Here is a 21606-nt window from a genome sequence, read left to right on the forward strand (position 1 = left end):
TGAATTTTAGAAGGAAAAGAAAACATTTGTCTTAATTTTCAGCACGACAACTAATTTCATAATCTTGACCAAAAAAATTAAACATAAATATAAATATATTCTTTATTATTAACGATCAAAGCTGTGGAATATTTTTTTTTGTTAGGATCTACAGAAACATAGATGAATTGTATTGAATATAATAACTGTCACAAGAGAATTCTTTTACTTTCGAACTTTCAAAAATTTAGAAAATAAGACTTTCATGATTGAAAAGATAAAACCAATCTTTTAAAAATCTCCTCAAATTCCTTTGCTCCGAAACCCGTATTTCAAGGTACCCAGAAAAAACATAAACAAACTTACTATTCAAAGCTCAAAGGTATAAACAACTGTTCAAAGGAAATGGTTATTGGTTTCTATCAATTTAAAGAGACTATATAAAAGCTTTGATAACGATTTCTTTTTTTTTTTTCCGTTTTAACAATAATAGAGTTATATGTTGAAAATAAAATTTAATATTTCTAGAAATAAACATATCCAATATTTTGAAAACAACCAAGAATAAATCCATCATTTTAATTTTCAACCCCTCTCCTTTGATTATGATTTCTAGTGTCTAAAATTATTAAAATAATAATTCCCCTGTCATAACAAGTTCTTTACATTATTTTTTAGCACGTATTTTGAGATTTTTATAAAATACAGTTTTACAATATTGTTTTTTAAAAAAAATTCTAAATAAAAATTTGACATTTAAATTTTTATTGATAAAAAAACTTAGAAAAATATTATGTTCTATATAATTTATAAAAGTCACAAAATGCGTGCTTTCGCTACTTAATTTCTTTTGCTTTTAAAAAAAGTCATAAGCAGAGTGATGCATAGAAACAGAGGAAAATACAATCCTGTAATAAAATGCAGCCAGGAAAAATTGTATGTGAAGCAGAGAAGTGACAAACACATCCAAGTTTTATCTGTTAACTTAAGACATACTACTACATACACACACACATGATACATACATCTCCCACCTCTTCATTTCTCTAACTCCTCTTTCTTAACTCTTACATTAAATCATTCCCTTCTCTTCTCTCTCATCTCTTTCTGTTTCTCCTGAATCATCTTCAATAATTATTGGTAATAATTATAATAATGGTTTGCCATCTTACCCATCTTTCACTTCTGTTTTTTTTTATGTTTATTCATATGTTGTATTTGTATCAGTTCATGTAAGTATGTTGTTTACTTGTCTGCATATAACTTGAGCAAGTAAAAATCTAGTATGTAAATATCTGAATATATTATTGTTTTTGTTTGTCTTTCAAGATTCTCTTGCATGGTTTTACCAACTTTGATTTGCTGATGAATTGTATATTTTTTGATGGTATCTTTCGATTTTCTTGAGGCTTGTCAAGACAAGAGAGTGGGATATGTTAGTACCATGTTCAAGAAATTAATGTTTTTTGTTGAATTAGAGGCTTAGCTAGACTGATTGTTTATGTTCTTTCTGTTTTAAATTTAAGCTAAATTTCAACATCTATTCAACATATGTGACAAATTGTATGATAATTGTGCTGAAATATGTCTGTTGTGAATGGTAGATAAATTAAGTTTGGGTATGGAGAAGGAAAAAGAAGATGCATACTCACCTACTGGAGTGCTAGAGGACTACTTGAATAGCTTAGAATCCGATAGTGTGTCTACGAAAGACGGCACTTGTGTTGAGGACCAACAGTTGTCGAAACCTCCTTCTAGGTGGGCTGGTTTTGTGCAGTTACTGAAATCCAAGTCAAGAAGGCATTTAGGCACCTTGCATCCTCTTAATCTTTCTAAAAGATTTAGCAGCAGCATGAGAGAAATAGCCAGTCCTCACGCGGATTCTGATTTGAATTATTTTAAGCCTCATTGGAAGAATTTCACCCTTTTGCAACTCCAATCTGCTACCAACAATTTTTCCCATGGTTAGTAATGTTCATGTGACTCTAGATTGTGGGTGTGCATAAATTTTTGATTTTTATGAATTTGACTTGATTTGTGGGGCTACAGAAAATCTTATTGGAAAGGGAGGCTATGCTGAGGTTTATAAAGGATGCTTGCGAAATGGCCAGCCTGTTGCAGTTAAAAAACTGGTGAAAGGGTCGCCTGAGGAGAGGATAGGGGACTTCCTAGCAGAGCTTGGAATCATGGCTCATGTTAACCATCCTAATACCGCCAAGTTGATTGGTTACGGGGTTGAGGGAGGCATGTACCTTGTTCTAGAGCTTTCTGCTCATGGTAGTTTGGCATCACTACTTCATGGTTAGCATCTTCTATCCTAAGTATTTAGGGAATCAATTTCTTTTGAATTTCAGAAATGGCCTTTTCGTGTCCTGAATTCAAGAATGATATTGCTATAAACCATTCACAGCTTCAAATACAAAACTGGAATGGAGTATCAGATATAAGGTTGCTACGGGAACAGCCGAAGGCCTTGTATATCTTCATGAAGGTGGTCAAAGAAGAATTATTCACAGAGATATAAAGGCTGCAAATATATTACTTACAAACGACTTTGAGCCTCAGGTACCTCCCTCGATGAAAGTAATCTTTTGTTTTATGTTTTAGATGTAAAGTTCGGGTATTTACATTCAAATTCTGCATTGTTTTTCTTTGCATTTGTACTAATTACCCAAGTCCGGCTCTTTGATTGAGTTTATTGAGATTGTGCATCAAAAAATATCTATTTTGTATCCAGATTTGTGACTTTGGGCTTGCAAAATGGCTCCCGGAGCACTGGACTCACCACACCGTGTCATCATTTGAAGGCACATTTGGGTTCGTTGATCAGTCTTGTTTTTGTTATTGGATGGTTATCGTTTTGAAGTTGTACTTTGTTAATCATTATCAAATGTGGTATATATGGTTTTGACAGCTATCTTGCTCCAGAGTTCTTGATGCATGGCATAGTAGATGAGAAAACTGATGTGTTCGCCTTTGGAGTGCTGCTATTGGAACTTATAAGTGGACGTCGAGCTCTGGATTACTCACAACAAAGCCTTGTAATGTGGGTATGTGCAATCCACTCTTTACTTGACCTCAGAGGAATTCTTTTACTAATAAATACTTATAGATAGACGATAGTTATCCTGAATGTCTACTGAGATTAAATATGCTCATTACAGGCGAAGCCTTTGCTCAAGAAAAATAACATCAGAGAGCTTGTCGATCCTTTACTCCTCGATGACTACAACTCCCTACAGATGAACCTTATGGTTTTATCTGCTTTTCTCTGTGTGCAACAGTCATCTATCCGACGACCTCGAATGAATCAGGCATGTAATGATGGCTAAAAATCAAACCGTTAGTATATGCCACTAAAAATTGACAAGCCAAGTGCCTTTTAGACCTTATTGGACAATGATTAAGTTTCTGATACCAAACTTAACGGCACATATGAATTTAAATTCAATTATCAAAATATCATAAAACAAATATTGTTTCTTCTTGCAGGTTCTACAGATTTTAAAAGGTGATCACAGGAGCTTGGAGATGGTGAAAAGATGTAGAAAGGCATCTTATTGGAGGAGGTATTACGAGGAGCTTTTTGATGCAGAGGATCATCATTTGAACAGAGTCTAGGACTCGTATATTCCTAGTAAGCCGAAACAGACGCCTTACAAAAAAATGGCTAGTGTAAAATATAGTTTTAGACCACTTAGCAAATATTTATATCTCTTAGTTTAGTCCCCTGATAGCAGTCTAAATCAGTGGACCGTATTTGTGCTCCCTGCAGATTATGCTAATCAAGTCGGAAACTAAAAAGAAATAATTTATTTTTGTTTCTGGTAGAGTCAATGCTATCTTCAATATGTAAATATTTCACTACTAGATCAGATTCTGTTTAGTTAAGTATGCACACTATCAGTCACTCGATGAGAATGATCCTGATTTTCTTTTATGTAACCAGTCAGAGTAAATTTGTGATTCAGTACTCATTCACAGTGTTGTACATTTCTAGTTCTGAATATACATTTATGTTGGCAACAAGAGATCGAGAGTTCGAGCCTCGCACAATGCATCTGATGTTTGAGGCGGCAGGCAGCAAAGTGTTGCCACACATGTATCAATGCCAGACATCACTGTGAATCTCCAAAATGCATTTCACTATGCTGTTCATCTCCAACATTTCAAAAAACAAAGGGGACCAACCGACAGTCATTTTGTCATATTCCTTGTGGTTTCGAACTTTTTACTCAACGGTCAAATATTTCAGTACTTTCTAGACAGGTTATTTTGTGTACCTTGACTCCTGAAGGAAGACCTTCAGGCGCAGCAACTCTGCTTTGTAAAGTAGGACATGCACTTTTACTTTTTACATCATCATTTAAAAAAAGTTATATACCAAAATTTATAGTACTCCCTCTTTCCCAATGAATTGTATACAGTTTCCTTTTTGGGACGTACCACCAATTGTATACATTCCCAAAATAGCAACTTTTTATAATATAAAACATCATTATACCCACTACTTTTTTCCACTATCTCTATTTTATAATAATATAAACACTATTACACCCACTACTTCCCTCCACTAACTCAAATCTATTACTCCCTCCGTTTCAAAATACATGTCCACTTTAGAAAAAAAGTTTTGTTTCAAAATACTTGTTCACTTCAATTTTCAATGTAAATTTATATTTCCAAAATCAACTCTCCTCCACATATTTCAAATTTATATTTCCAAGATCAACCCTATACCACATATTAGGTTCAATTAATGACTTATTACCCCTCTTTTTTCTTAAAATCCACTTTTCTTAAACTATGTGATTTTTTGAAAGTGGACATGTAATTTGAAACGGAGGGAGTATTAAATATAAACGGGTCCCACCATTATACCCACTTTTCATCCAACTTTACTCATATTTTACCCAAATCCTTGGTCTCCGTGTCCCAACCATTTGTATACAAATGGCTGGGACGGAGGGAGCATGGCATAAGAAACTCATAGTAAGTTGAAAATACTAAATTCGTTGGAAATTTTGAGGGGCTACAGAAGACGAAGTAACGGACAATGGCAAACTAAAAGAATACTCTCTTTGTCTAATTGTATACGATTTTTTTCGCTCCTCGACACGCATTTTAAGCTAGTTCTATAACTTATTTTTTAAAATTTTCTTTTTTTTTTATAAAAATATAAATGTTATATTTTTATATTTAAAATAAATATCTTAAAAATAAGTTGCAGAAATATACTTTGATGAAGCATTAAAATCTGTGTCGCGTCCTCGTCCCCCAATGTATACTATTGGCCGGGACGGAGGGAGTAGGAAGCACTTGCACAGAATCCTAAAAGAAATTAAAAAGATTAATAGAGACCTCAATGTATCATAAAAATATATTTGTGCTTTGTTTTATATAAATGCGGCATATTTTGTTGTTATTCATATTTAAGGAAATTCTTTGTGCTCTTAGAAAAAATATATTTGTATTTTGTACATATGCTCTTAATATGAATATTTTATACTTTTTTAACCAAATTTGGATGGTTTTCTTTCAAATATATGTAATACTGCAAAAATTATATAAACTATTTTAAGTTTAGGCCTAACTTATAAAATTTGTGATGTGAGTTTGTCAATATATTACCACTCAACTTCTTAAATTTTAGTGTATATATATATATATATATATATATATATATATATGAGTTTTTTTTTTTACTAAGATTGCATTTATTGGGCTTGAAATATAGATTTTATTCTTGTCACTATCATTTCAATATAACTTTTAAAAAAATTAAGCACTTTACAAATGATTGGAAATTTTAACTTCAGTACAAACACTAACATTCAGAACATACCATAAATCATCTTACATGGGTATATGTTCAAGGTAGCTATCATCATTTGAAATAGTGATTTATATTTTCTTCTTCCTATGCTTCGAATATATTTTGATAATGTTGTCACTCCAAGTGCAAAGAAATCTCTTCGTAGCATCCATTGACGATGTTGTTTGGCTATTACTATATGCCAATTTCTGACTAAAAAATCTCAATTATGACCTTTATTGAGGTGTTCTTCGGTGTCTCTTCTCATAGATGATGATAATGATTTTCTGGTTTCCTCGGAACTATATGATTCTAATTCAACCAGTAGCTTAGATGCACATTCAAATGACTTGGCATGTTTCTCTTCCATCAAACCATTTTCACATGATGTTGCACGCTTAAACAGAGATTTGACTTCCGTCTTCATGTTCTTACACGTACATCAATCTAATATCCAAATTCAAAAAAAAATAAATTCTTATCTTGCTCAAATAACAAGGTTTTTATGTATCAATGTATAATTCATGAAAAAATGATGACTTACATTTGACTCATAATTACACAGAATAATGCATACAAATTTGACTATATAACTGACATACCTATAAAGCTCCTCTGCTAATGAGTATTTATCTTGTTGCAAGTAGACCCAGGCCAAGTTCCCTAGCAACATGCGTCATAGAATCATGAAAAATAAGACATATTCTATAATAAAGAACTCATATTAAAATGAGTTATATATTGCATAAATTCATAAATGAGAGAGTTATTAAAACACTATGATCGATAGTTATATATATATATTTCTTATCTTCCTTTAATCTCTTTTATATATTTTTATCTTTTATAGTTATATTTTTTGGAAGTTATAAGTAAAAATATAAAAAGACATAATTATTGTTAAATTCTACACTGTGCACACCAAATAGTTTGAATTCACAAGACTATAAGAAAATTTGAGTGACAAACTTACTTGTGCTTTTATAATATACCAAGAACAACCTCACCACGAAGTGTACTGCAATGAAATAATATAGATCAATAACAAAATCAATTCAAATATATTATAATAAAAGAAACTTATACAAGTTTTTGTTTCGTGCACAAGAATATAGATCTTTCTTGAAACATATCGAATTTGATGACATAACTTTAAGAAATTAATTATATAAAATAAATGCACTCTAATGAAATCTACAAATTCAATTGGAATAACTTTAAGGTAATTTAATCACCGTAAACATCTAGAGAAAGTAAGCAACATATTTTAGACGTACTAGAAAATTTGTAGATCTAATAATCGTAGATCTAATTAAAATCTAATTATACTAAGATATCTTTTAAACAAATGAAAAAGTTATATAACATTGAAAATTATTTAAAAATAATGATAGATCTAACAATATTAAATTGATCCTCAATAAATAATTAAAAGAGATTTCATCAGTATAGAGGAAGTAAAAGATCTAAGCAGTTAAACGAATATATAAATGATTGTAATATATAAACCTGATGATTGAGTTTAAAATCATCTTCATCATTTGATTCATCATCATTAGTATCTCTCATATCATTTATGCTGACTCCAGAAATAATCATCTCGAGTTTAAGAAGAAAATTTGAGTGACAAACTTACTTTTGCTTATATACACATCCCAACTAGGGCCGGCAATTTCGGGTTTTGGGCCGGGTTGACAGTCGCGGTTCAAAAATTTTACCCAACCCGAACCCGACCCGAAATTTTAATGGGTCAGAATACCCAACCCGAACCCGACCCGCACTACTCGCGGGTAACCCGAACCCGACCCGAAAATTTAATATTTATTAATATATATATTTTTTAAATAATAAATAAATATTATTTTAATTCAAATAAATTAATATTTATTAAATTAAATAATTTTTTATTAAATTTAACTAATAAATATTATAAAAATAATCTAAATAATATAAATATATACAATATTTATATTATATAATAATCTTCGGGTAATTTCGGGTCAATTTCGGGTAACCCGAATTCAACCGGAAAATGACCCATTATTCTGGGTTGATTTTGGGTCAACCCGAATTCGACCCGAACCTGAATTCGTATTTTACGGGTCAAATTCGTGTCGGGTTGTCAGGTCGGGTCCAATATTGCCACCCCTAATCCCAACCAGAGAACACATATCTTTAGATAATATTATTAACATTATTATTTTTATTAAAGTTTAATATGAGAAAAAGAAGTTTCAATTTATATATTTATAAATAGAAGTTTAATAGAATTGTTGTGGGCTTTCAACAAGGAGCACCTTGGATTGTCAACGTCCAAGACCCAATTTTTTGGGTGACTCATTCTAGGATTTATAAAACTTCAAACTCAAAGAAGGATCTAAAACCTATCACTTTGAAATTTGAATGATCACAAATACTTTTGGATAATCATTAGGCCTATACATATTCTATCTCTAAGACCAGAAAACATTTCTATACAAAAGGTCAAACCCTTCCTACAAAAATTATGTTTTTTAACTTGATTTTTTATAATCGCGAAGATATATGGACATCTCATAAGAACTATCCTAGTTCTCAAGACACGAGAGAAGACATAAAAGCTTAACGCTCATAATCTACGACAACAGAAGACAATCTAGTTTTTGTTTGATAATATATATAACCATCTGTGGGAAAAAGACAACAACCATAGTAAGACCAAAGAGAACCGTAAGACATAATATAACTTAGAATGTAATAATGATAACTCGACATAGTAAAAAGACAAAATACAATATATAAGCATGATACAAAAATTGACAGATTGAAAAACCGGTAGATGCAGATAGACGATTAAGTAAACTAAAGTAATTACAGGATCACTGAAAATCATTGAAATGTTTAAGCTTTTGTAAAAAATAAAGTACAAGTTGTTTCAGGGAATAGAAATCGTCTATCGATTCGGTATCAAGTGCTTGTGGATTCCAGTATCGACATTCCGACTATTCGTAATTTGGAGCATTTCTAACCCGAAGCTGACTGATCAAGATTTTTTATTGAAGATGGTACAAATTTCAATTTCAGTGTTAATCTTTGTGAACCAGATCGATTAGTGCACTAAACATCAACACATAATCACTTAATTAATTGTTTAGCTTTATCATAATAGTGGGTTGTTACAATTCACGTATCAAAATTCTAATATTTTTTATACAATATTTTGATTTTAACGCATCTTTGGATCGATTGATCAAATATTAAAAACTATTTTTCTATTAATATTTTTATGAATAAAAATTTTGTGGTGAGATCGTTTCTTAATTTGTGCTGAAGCAATTTATAAAGCACAGGCCGGATATATCATATTCAGAAAAAAAAAATCTTGATATAAATAATTGCAGCCAATTAATCAAAATACTTAAATGTGTGTGACATCAGAATTCAGTTTAATCTTTATCTTTATATTTATATAAAGGAGGTTCTCCATGAGATGACGTGGCATCTCCCAAAATCCTCCTTTGAGAATTCCTGTTTTTCTAGCACTCCTCTGTTTTCTCTTTTTTTAGTGTCTATTTTAGTTCTCTATTTCTGAAGCTTATTAATTAATTACTACCGGTTACTAATTTTTTATCTTCCATTTCGCGTGTCCTTTTGCTTTTCATGTCTCCCGGGCTATTCTTCAGGTTGGTTGCTCTCTTTCTCTGCGATTCTATATACCATCTCTCCGTCCCCCTCTCTGTTCTTTTTGTGATTGGGAACATGAAATTCAATTTCCAGATGGACTTCAAGTCCCCAAACAAGCAATTAAAATGTATAGATTAATTTCTTTGCATATTTGTTCTCCATGTTCTAGAATTTGGGAGCTGGGATTGCAATGATGATCTTCCGTTTGTACAGTGCTTTGAGTCAGCAAGCTGAACTCACTCGGCCATGATTGTTGCTCCCCGCCGCAGGGTAAGTATTCCAGCTCTTAATTTTGCAGATTATCAAGCTCTCTCCTTTTTTATTGCTTACATGTATCTATATGTTGTGGATTTGCTTTATATATGTAGAGTTGTATCCACTTTTTGTTTCGTGTCTTTAATTTGTAGCTCTGTTTTGTAGCTTATTGCAGGTGTAAATTGCTTGTGTCTGCTCAGGCTTCGGTTTGTCTTTCCGGAGATAGTAGTGCTTATCATAGACAGGCTCCTTTTGGAGATGATATTTATTATATTTTTTATCTGTTTTATGACATTTTATTGTATTTTTTCAGTTTTATTGACGTGATCTTTCAAATTCATTCTCACTTTTTTGTGGATCAGGTTTGTGAAATTTGTTGCCACACCTGAAGTTCTTAAGAGATTCGTTTCGTTAGAGCAAGAGTTTGCTCAGATTAAGACTGTGCTGTATCCTAGAAAGCAGGGATACTTCACTCACCCGCCGCACTGCGCACTCGATTCTCGGGGATTCTTCGATACTCGGGGATTCTTGTTAATGATTAATTATGTGATCAGTTAAATATTTTATCACTTAACTACCTTATAGTGTAATAACTGTGTTATTAAATGATTATATTATAAAAGTGTTAAGGATATCGAGCTTATTTATTTGATTATTTGGTTTAAATATATATGTAATTCTTGAAATACATGCATAATATATAATTTTAATATATCAATATTTGCCGAATCCCCCCGCACTCGAATCCCCATATTTTTAGATTTGCCGAATTCCCGTATCCCCGCACCGCGCACTCCCGTATCCGCACCCGCACTCATGCTTCCTAGGCTGTATCAAATGGATCCACAAAGGTATCTTCTTATCATTGTTGCATATAAACATTACTACATGTGTAATATTGTAAAAAAATCTGAAAGCTTACAAAATTTTGTGAATGTTTTTTTAAATATGATTCAGTGTAGTGATGGTTCATATGGAGCTGATAATGCTATGCAAGATGGAAATTCCAGGTAAGATCATCTTTATGTTTATCCTATTGCAAGATGAAAGCTATAAGCTCTTCTGGAGCAACTTTTTGTCTTACTGATCATCTTAAGCATGTCCTGCAATCTCAAAAATTTGTACTCCAGAAAGAAGAGGCAATGTCCTAATACTTGTCTATGAGACGAAATCAGACTCACTGTTGTAAACAAATCCTGAAATTTTACAGTTAACTTGAGTATAATTTTTAAGAGATTAAAGAGGTGACATATAAATAAGTCATCTATTTTCGAATTCCATATTCATTGCCAGAAGCTGATGCAGCGATAAGAACATGATCTATCTGCCTCAATGAGCAATAGCAGAGCTTTAATTTTAAACTCCTCTAATATGGTTGATAGAGTTGGTGAAGTAGTTTTGTCTCTGCATTTTTAGAGTTTAATCCAGTTTGCATCCCCTCCTTTCTCAACCACTAAAATGATGTAGCCTGAACATTGCTCAGGTGTCGTAATTATAATTTAAATGCCTTATAGTCTCCTGCAACTTGGTTTAGCCATTTATTATTTTTTCTTACATATGAACATTATTGTTTCAAGAAAATTAACTTCAATAAACATTAGTAACATTATCTGGAGCTCCAAAGCTTCCTGACAGAGTTCACTTTAAAGTTTTGTTTGTAGCTTGTAGGGTTTGTATGCGAGACATCTCCTAGAATCACTAATACGTTGAGGGCAAGTGCAAATAATCTGCTATTCCGAGATGGCCTTGGTATGTTTTCTTAGGCGGGGCTATGGGATGTTTATTATCCAGCACTACTCCCACCTATCTGCATGTCATTCTCATCACCTCAACATTTTCTTCTGGTGGGATGCTTATGGAGATCATTTTTAATGGATATGAATAATTTGATCTCACCCATATCATCCAATTACTTCCCATAGTTCGTGACTTTGTGCAATCTTGTATTCGCAGAAATCAATCTGTTACTCACCAAGCTTTTCTTAGTGGTTAGTAATGCTGTTATCATCTCATACCTTTGTTTTACTACATATGATGTAAAAACAGGTCTACTTGGCAAGATGCATAAGCTATAGACATTTTGAAAACCTTTTAAAGGCTGTAGCCATTTCTCTTTGTAGATATAAAAGTTGTGCTTGGTATCCAATTGATACACATTTTAGTTAAATCCAGTAGCAAATTAATTAAGCCGTCGGTATAGATCGGAAGAACAAGAGAACCAAGCACAAAACTATAAAGCTCTCGCCATGCATTCAGCAGAAGCTTTATAGATACATGATATTATAGTTCAATCTGTCTGGAAGTACTTAGATACAGCTAATAAAAATATAAGAAACCTAAGTTGGAATTAAGTTAACTTAACCATCATTGTATCTATTTTGAAAAGTGATTTGCTATATAGTATATCAAACTTATAGGTATTGTTTAGTGTTTTCTTAAGTTTTATCCACATATTATATTGATCTCTTTTCTATTAGAAATATTTTAACTTTTCTTCTTTTCCATTAATATTTTAATAGTTTCATGAAGTTAAGATTCCTGCGGCCATTTCTCATCTTACCAACCTGAAACTGAAATGGTTCTTTTCTGAGGTTGATAACCAAAGCTTGATTTCAGAATTGCCCCTCTTTTAGCTGACTCCACATGAGCTTGTATTTCTATTGTACATTTACCAATTAAATCAGGGATGATCCTACTAGAATGAGAAGAATGAGAATAAAATACCTTTTTCTATGATTTTCTTCCCCAAAAAAATATGTTATAAATATTCACAGTATCTTAATTCTAAATCAAATCAATATTTGTCGGATAATGGTTAATTTCTTACAATTAAAAGTTTGAGTTAAATTTCAAAAAGAAAACATAAATGAAGAATTTCATGTAGCTCAATTATTAAAATAAAAAATTTAATGCAGGACTTTTGGTAGTTAACTTTCTTATATTTTAGTAAAAAAACAAAATAAGAAGTCTTGAAAATTATAAATCATACAAATTTTTTAAAATATTTTATATTTTATAATTTTTCTCTCGCGCGAAGCGCGTTTTTTTCAATAGTTGAAGAAATATAGGTCGGTCTCTAATTTTGCCTTTTAAATAAGGCATGAAAAAAACACGGGCACACCACCCTAGAAAAATGCAAAGCTGAAACGTTAAAAAACAAAACAATTCACTAATAATTAATAAATTATAAACATTACTATAATAAGTTTCAAAAGGAATAATAAAAACAACATAGTACTCCTTCCGTCCCATTTTATGTGAGTCCATTTTATTTGAGCTGGTTTGACTTTCACGGAGATTAAGAAAAAAGTAGTAAATGTAGTTGAAAAGTGGGTAAAGTGGTGGGACTTATCAATATTTAATAATAGATTTGAGATAATGGAGGAAAGTAGTGGGTGTAATAGTGTTTATTTAATAAAAAAAGAGTATAAAATATAGAAGTAGTGGGTGTAATAGTGAAAATTAGTGTGCAAAAATAATAAGTATTATAGGTTATTTTTTTGGGTACATCCAAAAAGGAAATGAGGTCACATAAAATGGGAAGGGGGAGTATAATAAACAAAACATAAAGCACTTTTCATTTGAGCGAAGAATATATGTAAATCAATCAGCGTATGGACAAGTACAATTCAGGCATTCCCCACTGAAAGCAACAAATTGAGTGTAAAGACTCTGTCTTTCTGACTTGTTGAAAACCCCCATGGATATTGTCAATCAGTTGCAGCGACAGTATGTCGATTTCTTGTCTTCTCTTTATCGTGAGGTCAGTTTTCTTAATCACCCTTTTGACCCTCAGAACTGAAACCATTGATCTGAGTTTAATCTTGATGTGGGTGTTCTGAATTTCACTCGATTAGGACACCCTTTTGGATTTTTAGTAATGGGTTGTTTTTTTCTTGATGTAAATTTAGGGGCTTTTGGATGATCAGTTCCTGCAGATTCAGAAGCTTCAGGATGAGAGGAACCCTGATTTTGTGAATGAAGTTGTTACTCTTTTCTTTGAAGATTCAGAGAAGCTTTTGCACAACTTGGCCATTGCTCTGTCAGTGTGTGTTTATATTATCGAATGATAAGTAGTTTGGATTTGTGGTATATAGTGTGAATTTTACTCATGGGTTCTTGGATTAGACAGGGACCAGCAGCATGTGGATTATCAGAAAGTTGATGCCTGTGTTCACCAATTCAAGGGTAGTAGCTCCAGGTACCATCATTTCTTATTAACATGTGAGAAATTTCAATTACCAGACCTTGATTTATAGGTACAATTAATATACTCTGATGTGTGGTTGATGGTGTATGCAGTGAAATTTGTAAGATATGTTAGATACTAGATCACTGGAAGCTTGTCTAATTTGATTTTCATGTGTTTATGTGTTTGTTTGGTTTATTAACTTTATCCTTTTGCTTTCATGTTTGACCTCTGAAATCTAGTAGTTTTTTTAGCCCAGCTGAAGTTTAAAAATTAGTGATATATATTGAACATGCATAGAAAATATTTGAGCCTTGGACCATTTAAAAATTCTGGTTTTACCACTGTGTATGTGTGGAAGAGCACCTGGGTGGTTTGGATCTTACTAAAGGTCAATTGGTTTGGAAATATAAGAACAATCGACATCTCGATGTGATAGAGCATGACGTTTGCACAACCAAAACTGATCGGAAGTGTATTGGTGTACCAATTAAGTGAACAACTCAACAATTGGTACGATTCGTACATCCTGTTTAAAACAATTCCTGACCTCCACAATTATAAATATTAGAAAAGTATGTGCAATATTAAAGAAATATTAATCTCATCTACATCATCACCTTCACACTGCGTAATAAAAGCCGAAACATTCTATGGTTCAAAAAATTCATGCAGTTGCCCTATATAGATGCCGCAAAACTTGAATCATTTATTTCTTAGTTTTCTAACTAACCACCCAAATCATCATTGCTCATTCCTCTCTGCTTTTATGGAGGCCACAACCAAGCCCTACAGAGATTTTAAAAAAAAGGCGTAAAAGGAAAGGATTAGTTAATAAGGAGTGTGCCAAGTTGGATAAAGTGAGAGGTTAGAGTAAAGGATGAAGAAGAGTGAGGGTGGGGGAGTAATGGTATGGGAGCCAGATCTAAGTTCTCTATAAGCCATTTTTTTTAAGTACAATAGACTGCGAGAAAGTGTGAAATTGATGTCAGAAAAAGGGAATTTGGCTAACAATTTAACAGGGATCAAATAATAAATTATTATATTGGTATTTTAAACTTCAGTTTGGTGTGGGGCAGGCTCGTAAAAAGTCAAAAGAAGCCAAGTTAAACCAGTCACCAAACTGTTTTGACCAGTTTTAATGGGTCAATTCAATCGGTCAAGGTTTTATTTCAGTTTATGTTTTGTGCTCCACCCCATCTTTGTGTCTGGAATCGTCAACAGCCCATGTTGCGTGCTGCTGCAGATTTTACTCTATGTGGCGACAACAAACACATTATGCGCACCGGAAGCGCTAAGGAGGCACCTGGAGCGTAAGCGCAACGCAAAATATGCGGGTTGATCAAAGACAAATAAATATACATATATTAATGCTATATAATGTATAATATTGTTAATTTATAGCTAAGAAGACATTTTTTTTTGACAATGCAGGCTTATATGCCTTACAAATTAGTATCTGTTCCAATACTTTTCGGGTGAGCCAGAGTCGAACCCGGGTCTCCCGGGACAACAGAGGATAGACCCACCACCTGGGCTATCCAATCGTGCTCAGCTAAGAAGACATTTAATTAATAAAGCAACCAAATTCATCATCATATAGATTCTAAGTAGAACAGGTTAAAGTCAAAAGTAGCCAAAAAATGCAAAGTTAGTCCACTATTCTTCTTCCTCTTCGTCATCAAGGTTCACAAATCATTTGCTTCACTAATATGATTTGGATCCTCAACAGTCTTCTTCTTCATCATCATCCTCAAACCGTCTTTGTATATACAAGAATTATATATGTACATAAATCAGTAAATACAAGATATGTGTATATATATGCATGAATCATATTAGAAGATGAGTTTAATCTTTTTCTCTCGTGGTATATCTCGTTCTTGTATGTATATCTGGTTTGTATATATCTGTGTCGGCTGCTATAAGTGTGGTAGGGGGTTTTGTTACATGTTTCCTTTAAAAATGATCCATCTTCACAGAAGCAATGCGTGCTTTTAATAACACTGGTCGACAATGGATAAAACACATTGGATAAATATAAATGAGATTCCTAAATTCTCCTAATTAATATTTCAATATCTTGTTCGCCATATAAATTATATATTTAGGAAAGTAAATTACCATAGGAAGGTAATCTGCCGACCTTTTGTCAACAAAATTGCAAATAATTTTTTCTCATTGTTTTGGAGATCAGAGAGATTTCTGCCCTTAACACTTTTGTATGCTCCTGTAGTCCTGTTTTTAGATAGGATCTGTGTATTCAGAAAACTCGTGTGTATATGTGGGACAGTCAACAGCTGCTATCTCCAGCATAAGACATATGATAAACATGTGGGATCAATTACCAAAAAACCGCTACAATTTTAATTAAATTCCTTATGATTTAAAAGTATCAAACATATATAAACAACTGGAGGCATCAACGAGGAGGCTCCTGTTGAGAAAATTCTGTATAATTTGTTATATTGATTCTAATGCTTTCTCTGTAGATCAGTAGGAGTCTATTTAAAATTGAATTGATGTGGAGACTTTATCTATTGTGGGACTCTATTTCTCTCTTGGTTTGTCTCATAAAACATTCTTGTTGTTTCGTATATAGTCATTGTTTGATACTATAGACAAAAAATTTGTCTGCTTGAAGATATAATGGTGTTATTGTCCATGCATCTGCATTCCTGTAAAAACATTCTTGTCATAATTAAGTATACAACTTCCTAATTATTGTCTTGGCTACAAACTATCGAGTTCGCTGGGAAGGCACTTGTAGCGAAGATTGTGCATGTTTGTTTGATTAAGAAGACTATCTTAGCAGTCAGATTGACCAAAAAAACTCTATATATATGGTGATTATATTGTCAAAATTATTGGTTGCTTTGTCTTTTCAAGGTTTTTGCTAATCGTATTGTTTCTGAATAACAGCATAGGTGCTTAAAGAGTGAGGAACATATGTGTTTCTTTCAGAACTTGTTATGATGCCAAGAACTTGGAAGGGTGAGTCGTTCATTTCATTCATAACATATTGGTTTTCTTGTGTCAATATATACAAACTCGTTAGTGCTGCAGAAAACTTTTCTGAACCTATGTATAGAGTTTTGTCCAACAAACTGGCACAGAAGTGTTTGCTGCTACGGGAAGTTTAGTTTTGTTAACTGTCATTCAGGAAATATTACACATACCAAATGGGGCGCTTTTTCCTATAATGTTTCAAGAAAATCCCTAGTACTCTTACCATCTTCTTTCCAAGATTAACAATCAACAATTTTCTTAATTATATGTTATTTATATGGTCACTGACATAAAAATGCACACACAAATTTAATATATATAAATCTAATTTTCTTTGTTTGGAAGTGCCATACTAACAGTGGGTAGGTTGTATTTCAGTTCTCCTGCTGAAATTTGTCATTTTATGCTAACTGAAGCAAATATAGCCAAATTAAACCCTTAGGTGTATTTCTACCTTGAATTTCAATGCTTTGAACAATAATATTCAAGACTTTCCAAGAAAATATTCATAAAAAACGTCAATCAACAAATGAATATGAGGGACAGCTTTAAGAAATGATTATATATGTGATTTAAAAAAAAGGTTGAAAGTTGGGTGGATGATCCGCAGAACACCCACTATCCCAAGGGTATCCCAACCGCAGAAGGGTAAAAAACTATGGATCACATTCTATCAGATCTTATTCAAATTTTAAAAAATCTCAATAATCAAGTCTAAAATAATATGTGGGGAATCACATCCATTATATAGATGATAGAATTACCTTAAATATAACCTAGTGGAGTAAGGCTCGTATTCAATTGGGCTTTATTATGAATAGACTCTATATCTAATAAACTGTTAACTCCACATATAACACACATAGATAAATACATTATTTATCTCTCCATTAAATAATTTCAAACTAATTAATAATACATATAACTTCTTCACTTGTTTTTCAGTAAGTCTATATCATGGAACATCCAAAAGTGATTGGAAGTAAACAACACTCTCTTATTGTTATTGATGTTTTAGCCAAATAATATTGAAGATGAGGAGCTTGTTGTAGTGGTAGACTTGTGTAGTTGTGCGCTCTAATTAACTTCCATAAGGATTTTGGAATACTAGTATACACCGAAATTTTTATATTTTTCAAATTCCACATTATTTATGATGAAGTTGGTTAAGTTTGATTTCTATATCTTTTGATTTTGAAATATTACTTCCATTTTGTCCAAGTAAATGTGAAAATATCAAAAGTTGTGATCCTTGTATTAAAATGAGGGGAACGGATGATGGAAAGTAAGCATTTTGTTTTGAATTCTAGGTCGCCCCTGATGTCATCTTTAAGTCTTCCTATTGTCACTAGTTCTTGCATATTTTGTTATTGAGATGCGTAGATGGCTAAAAGTTGTCTGATGCAGGTGCTTGAGATGCCTCCAGCAGGTGAAAGACGAATACTACCTTGTCAAGAACAAGCTTCAGACATTGTTCAGGGTGAGTGTACATGAGAATGAGAAATGTTTCTCTTATTACCCTTCAGGTTCATTATTTCACTTTTGTGATTCTTCACATCTTTACTATTATACAAGCAGCCGTATATAAAAGGTTTAAACAAGTAAAGAAGTGTTGAAGGGCTTTCAATATGGAAAAGTTATGATCTTTTATATAATATTGGTTCTGGTCTTGTGGTCTATATTAGAAAGCTGAGTTACCCAGACTCGGGTATGGGTGGTGTCGGACACGGGTGTAGATCCAAGTGTCGGGTTCCTAATTTCTAAAGATTTAAGATCCTTGGATGTAGATTTGAATTTGGACACAGTTATGGGGACTAGGGTATGACACTATGAATATAGGACACAGGGATTCAACATGTAAATTTAGCACATTGTTAATATTTGTAATTTTTGTCATATAATTTAAATAATATGCATCTCTCATGAAAATCAACTACTCCAATCATAAACTTAAGACGAACAAAACTAAATCAAAATATCTTCAATTAATAAGCCATCAATAAAAGTATTTCTCAAAAATCAGAATTCCGTACTTAAACTGTTGAAAAGCATAATAGTTTCATAAAAAACTTGCATTATAGTACTGATAGTTATGAAAGCAAAAGATAGAACATGAAAGCAAGACAGAACAGCCTAATCTTCAATTAAGTTTGATGTCATCCTCCACTTTTTTATCATGGCTTTGAATTCTGGTTCATCGAGCGATAGCTGGGAAAATTCTCTAATATGCCCATCGGGATCAAAGTTGTCTCCACCTAAAAATGATAATAACGAAATATTTGATGACTCCAAAAAATAAAATATATCAAGATTATACATACACAACTTGAAAGAGACTTACAAATATCTCCAATATTTTGAAGGTGCGTTAAAATATTCATCTTCTTGCGTGATAGCACCCGGAGATTATTATACACAAAAACTAAGTCTTTAGTTCTTGATGTTGCCAACCTATTCTCTTCGCCATTTGAATCAGCGAATAAGTACTCCAATTTTTTTGCTTTTGGTACATGAAAAAGAAGCTGGTTGTTCAAGTAATTTGCATGCTAAAGCTTAGAACGGTGGTGTGCTGGTTCCATGGTCATCACACTAAGAAACTGAACTTTCAGTCATCCTCCCTTCCCTTCCATGACACAAGGTTGATTAAAATACCCACTTCCGACTGAAGAATCTCCAAATATAGCAAAGACTTTTTGCAAAATTTAATCTAAGCAGATGTCCTTCCTTTAGAAAAGCTTTGCTAATGCTTTTCTAATGCAAAAAGTCTTTGCTGAATTTGGAGCTTTTTCAACAGGAAGTGGGTACTTTAATCAACCTCGTGTCATGGGATGATGACAGAAAGTTCATTTTTCTTGGTGGGCTATGGAACCAGCACACCACTGTTGCAAGTTTTAGCATTCAAATTACCCAAAAGTTAAATATCACAACTTTACATCTTCTCCTCGCAATTTGCACCCCCACTTTCATCTGTTATTCTTTAAAGCCTATATACATATGTCATCTTTTCTAAAGCTTCCATTTACCTCAACTTCTTATATGATCACAAGCTTCTGCAGAGAAATAATATAGTATGAAAATGAACTGTGCTTGGATTACAGCTTGCCAATTTACCATTTACACACACACACACACACTAGGCTGACAGCTAAGTGTCCGGTTTCAATCCAAACAAATCAGTCACAGATCATATACCCACGTCCGTGTCGTGTCGACACCGGTATGGGATGAATTTTGAAAGGTCCGAGTAACGTAGTTAAAAGGCCATACAGATCAAGATATATGCAAATATGTGAGATGACTCTAGATGCATACACTAGATGTAGGACATGAATGCTGGATGGATGAACCTACACACATACATGAGTTGTAATGTTCACAATATATTCCAGAGTTCTCTGAACTAATTTCTAAATTCTAACACTTATTTTTTTCTTTCCAAAGTACTTGTATACATCACTTCACTGTTTCAAAATTATAGATCAGTTGATGAGCATAATTCTTTTGTGCTTATTATTGCTTTATATCGTAAGTACTAGAATTAAAAGGAATTACATTAATTTAGTTCTCTGATAGTATTTCAAGTTGGGTTTTAAAAGTTTATGAATCTTCCAGTATGCTTGTAACTAAGTTTTGTAGAATGCAACATTTCTAGCATCCTCAGTGTTCGCACTCCAGAGTTATTTCTTTATTTCTGTTGTCCTTTTCTGCTTCTGACTTTTAACCAAAATTTCTACCTTTAATATACAGCTGGAGCAACAGATTGTAGCTGCTGGTGGAGCAATTCCGATTATGGGATAGATGGGGTGGTTATATTGTCATCAGGAAAGAAAGCTAATGTAAAATTTCAGTTGTCAAAGTTTATGTGAGCACTTGCTTTAAAACATTTTGCTTTCTTTGTGTGTTGGAGATTATGTTAGATGTAGAGTCAAAACTCAAGTTTGAGATGACATAAATTAGGTGGATGGATAGATCTTTGCTGTTTCATGATACATCCCAACCTCTTTGGCGCCTTTCGTCATAATGATTGGCTTACAATTACCGACATAAAATAGTTATGACTATTGTCATGTGAATGTCTGATTTTTTCTTTGTGTGGTTTGATATATGTTAAAAAATGCATTACCTGTCACTGGATTGAATTCTTGGGTGGAAAAAATCTGTGTTGGCTTGATTGGGGTGTATAGACATATTGATCAAGGTCAGGCATCTTCAAAATTTCTGTTGTTTTGAAAAGAAAACAGTTGAAATGGCGTGCAAATTATCTGGTTGGCTATGTTATTACAGAAAAAGGAGGTTTTGCAGCGTATAAACTTGTTGACTGGGGAGATGAATTTTCCTATTGCGCTCTATATTATATGTACTTGTTGTTTGTAGCATAATCTCTTAGTTATGACAGTGTTGTAAGCACCCGTGTTCTATTTTCTTAGCTTAAGTTTGGTTGCTTTGTGTTTTTGGTCTGCAAGTCTTCCAGTGGTTTCATCAAAGTCATGCAATAGGATTCTAAATCTCTGATTTTCCTCTTCCCTCTACTACAATCTAAAAAATTGTTATTTCATATTTTAGTAGGTCTCTACATTTTAAGTCAAGGTTCGTGATGTTTGGTCAGAGTAGGCGTAATCTATTCTGCTTTAAAGTTTCGTGACTGTCTTACTGAACGGTAGATGCCATTATTATCTTCCACGTAATGAAATCTTAC

The 21606-nt window shown here is 32.8% G+C and overlaps 2 protein-coding genes and 1 long non-coding RNA gene across 9 annotated transcripts; 2 read left to right on the forward strand and 1 right to left on the reverse strand.

Annotated features, from left to right (window-relative positions):
- Nucleotides 1–915: 915 nt before the first annotated feature.
- LOC108206572 (receptor-like cytosolic serine/threonine-protein kinase RBK2) lies at nucleotides 916–4309 on the forward strand. Of its 6 annotated transcripts, none has more exons than XM_017376912.2 (8): nucleotides 916–1137; nucleotides 1584–1943; nucleotides 2029–2280; nucleotides 2390–2544; nucleotides 2717–2796; nucleotides 2894–3029; nucleotides 3144–3293; nucleotides 3472–3949. In XM_017376912.2, the coding sequence occupies exons 2-8, from the start codon at nucleotides 1601–1603 to the stop codon at nucleotides 3598–3600; spliced, it is 1245 nt and encodes a 414-aa protein (XP_017232401.1). In that variant the 5' UTR covers nucleotides 916–1137; nucleotides 1584–1600; the 3' UTR covers nucleotides 3601–3949. The 6 variants fall into 6 exon arrangements, with proteins under 6 accessions (XP_017232401.1, XP_017232400.1, XP_063943298.1 ...); XM_017376911.2 differs by having other exon boundaries at nucleotides 916–1119; XM_064087228.1 differs by lacking the exon at nucleotides 916–1137 and adding an exon at nucleotides 1187–1262.
- A 1467-nt stretch (nucleotides 4310–5776) lies between these two features.
- On the reverse strand, nucleotides 5777–7416 carry LOC135150166 (uncharacterized). Of its 2 annotated transcripts, none has more exons than XR_010288463.1 (2): nucleotides 7304–7416; nucleotides 5777–6457 (listed from the first exon to the last, which is right to left on the reverse strand). It is a non-coding gene; the product is annotated as an uncharacterized LOC135150166 (long non-coding RNA). The 2 variants fall into 2 exon arrangements; XR_010288462.1 differs by lacking the exon at nucleotides 7304–7416 and adding an exon at nucleotides 6768–7224.
- Nucleotides 7417–10599: 3183 nt separating this feature from the next.
- On the forward strand, nucleotides 10600–20983 carry LOC108206945 (histidine-containing phosphotransfer protein 1). Its single transcript, XM_017377397.2, is given in 6 exon segments — nucleotides 10600–13475; nucleotides 13624–13754; nucleotides 13845–13913; nucleotides 16824–16895; nucleotides 18318–18390; nucleotides 20658–20983. Coding segments are annotated over 6 exon segments (459 nt in total). The 5' UTR covers nucleotides 10600–13412; the 3' UTR covers nucleotides 20709–20983.
- Nucleotides 20984–21606: the final 623 nt, after the last annotated feature.

The sequence above is a fragment of the Daucus carota genome, chromosome 2 (genome assembly GCF_001625215.2).
Source record: "Daucus carota subsp. sativus chromosome 2, DH1 v3.0, whole genome shotgun sequence".
NCBI lineage: Eukaryota > Viridiplantae > Streptophyta > Magnoliopsida > Apiales > Apiaceae > Daucus > Daucus carota.

Coding starts and splice junctions, on each gene's coding strand:
- LOC108206572 (XM_017376913.2), top strand. CDS start 1,577: ATGGTAGATAAATTAAGTTTGGGTATGGAGAAGGAAAAAGAAGATGCA. Junction 1,944..2,028: donor TACCAACAATTTTTCCCATG/GTTAGTAATGTT, acceptor GTGGGGCTACAG/AAAATCTTATTGGAAAGGGA. Junction 2,545..2,716: donor CAAACGACTTTGAGCCTCAG/GTACCTCCCTCG, acceptor TTTTGTATCCAG/ATTTGTGACTTTGGGCTTGC.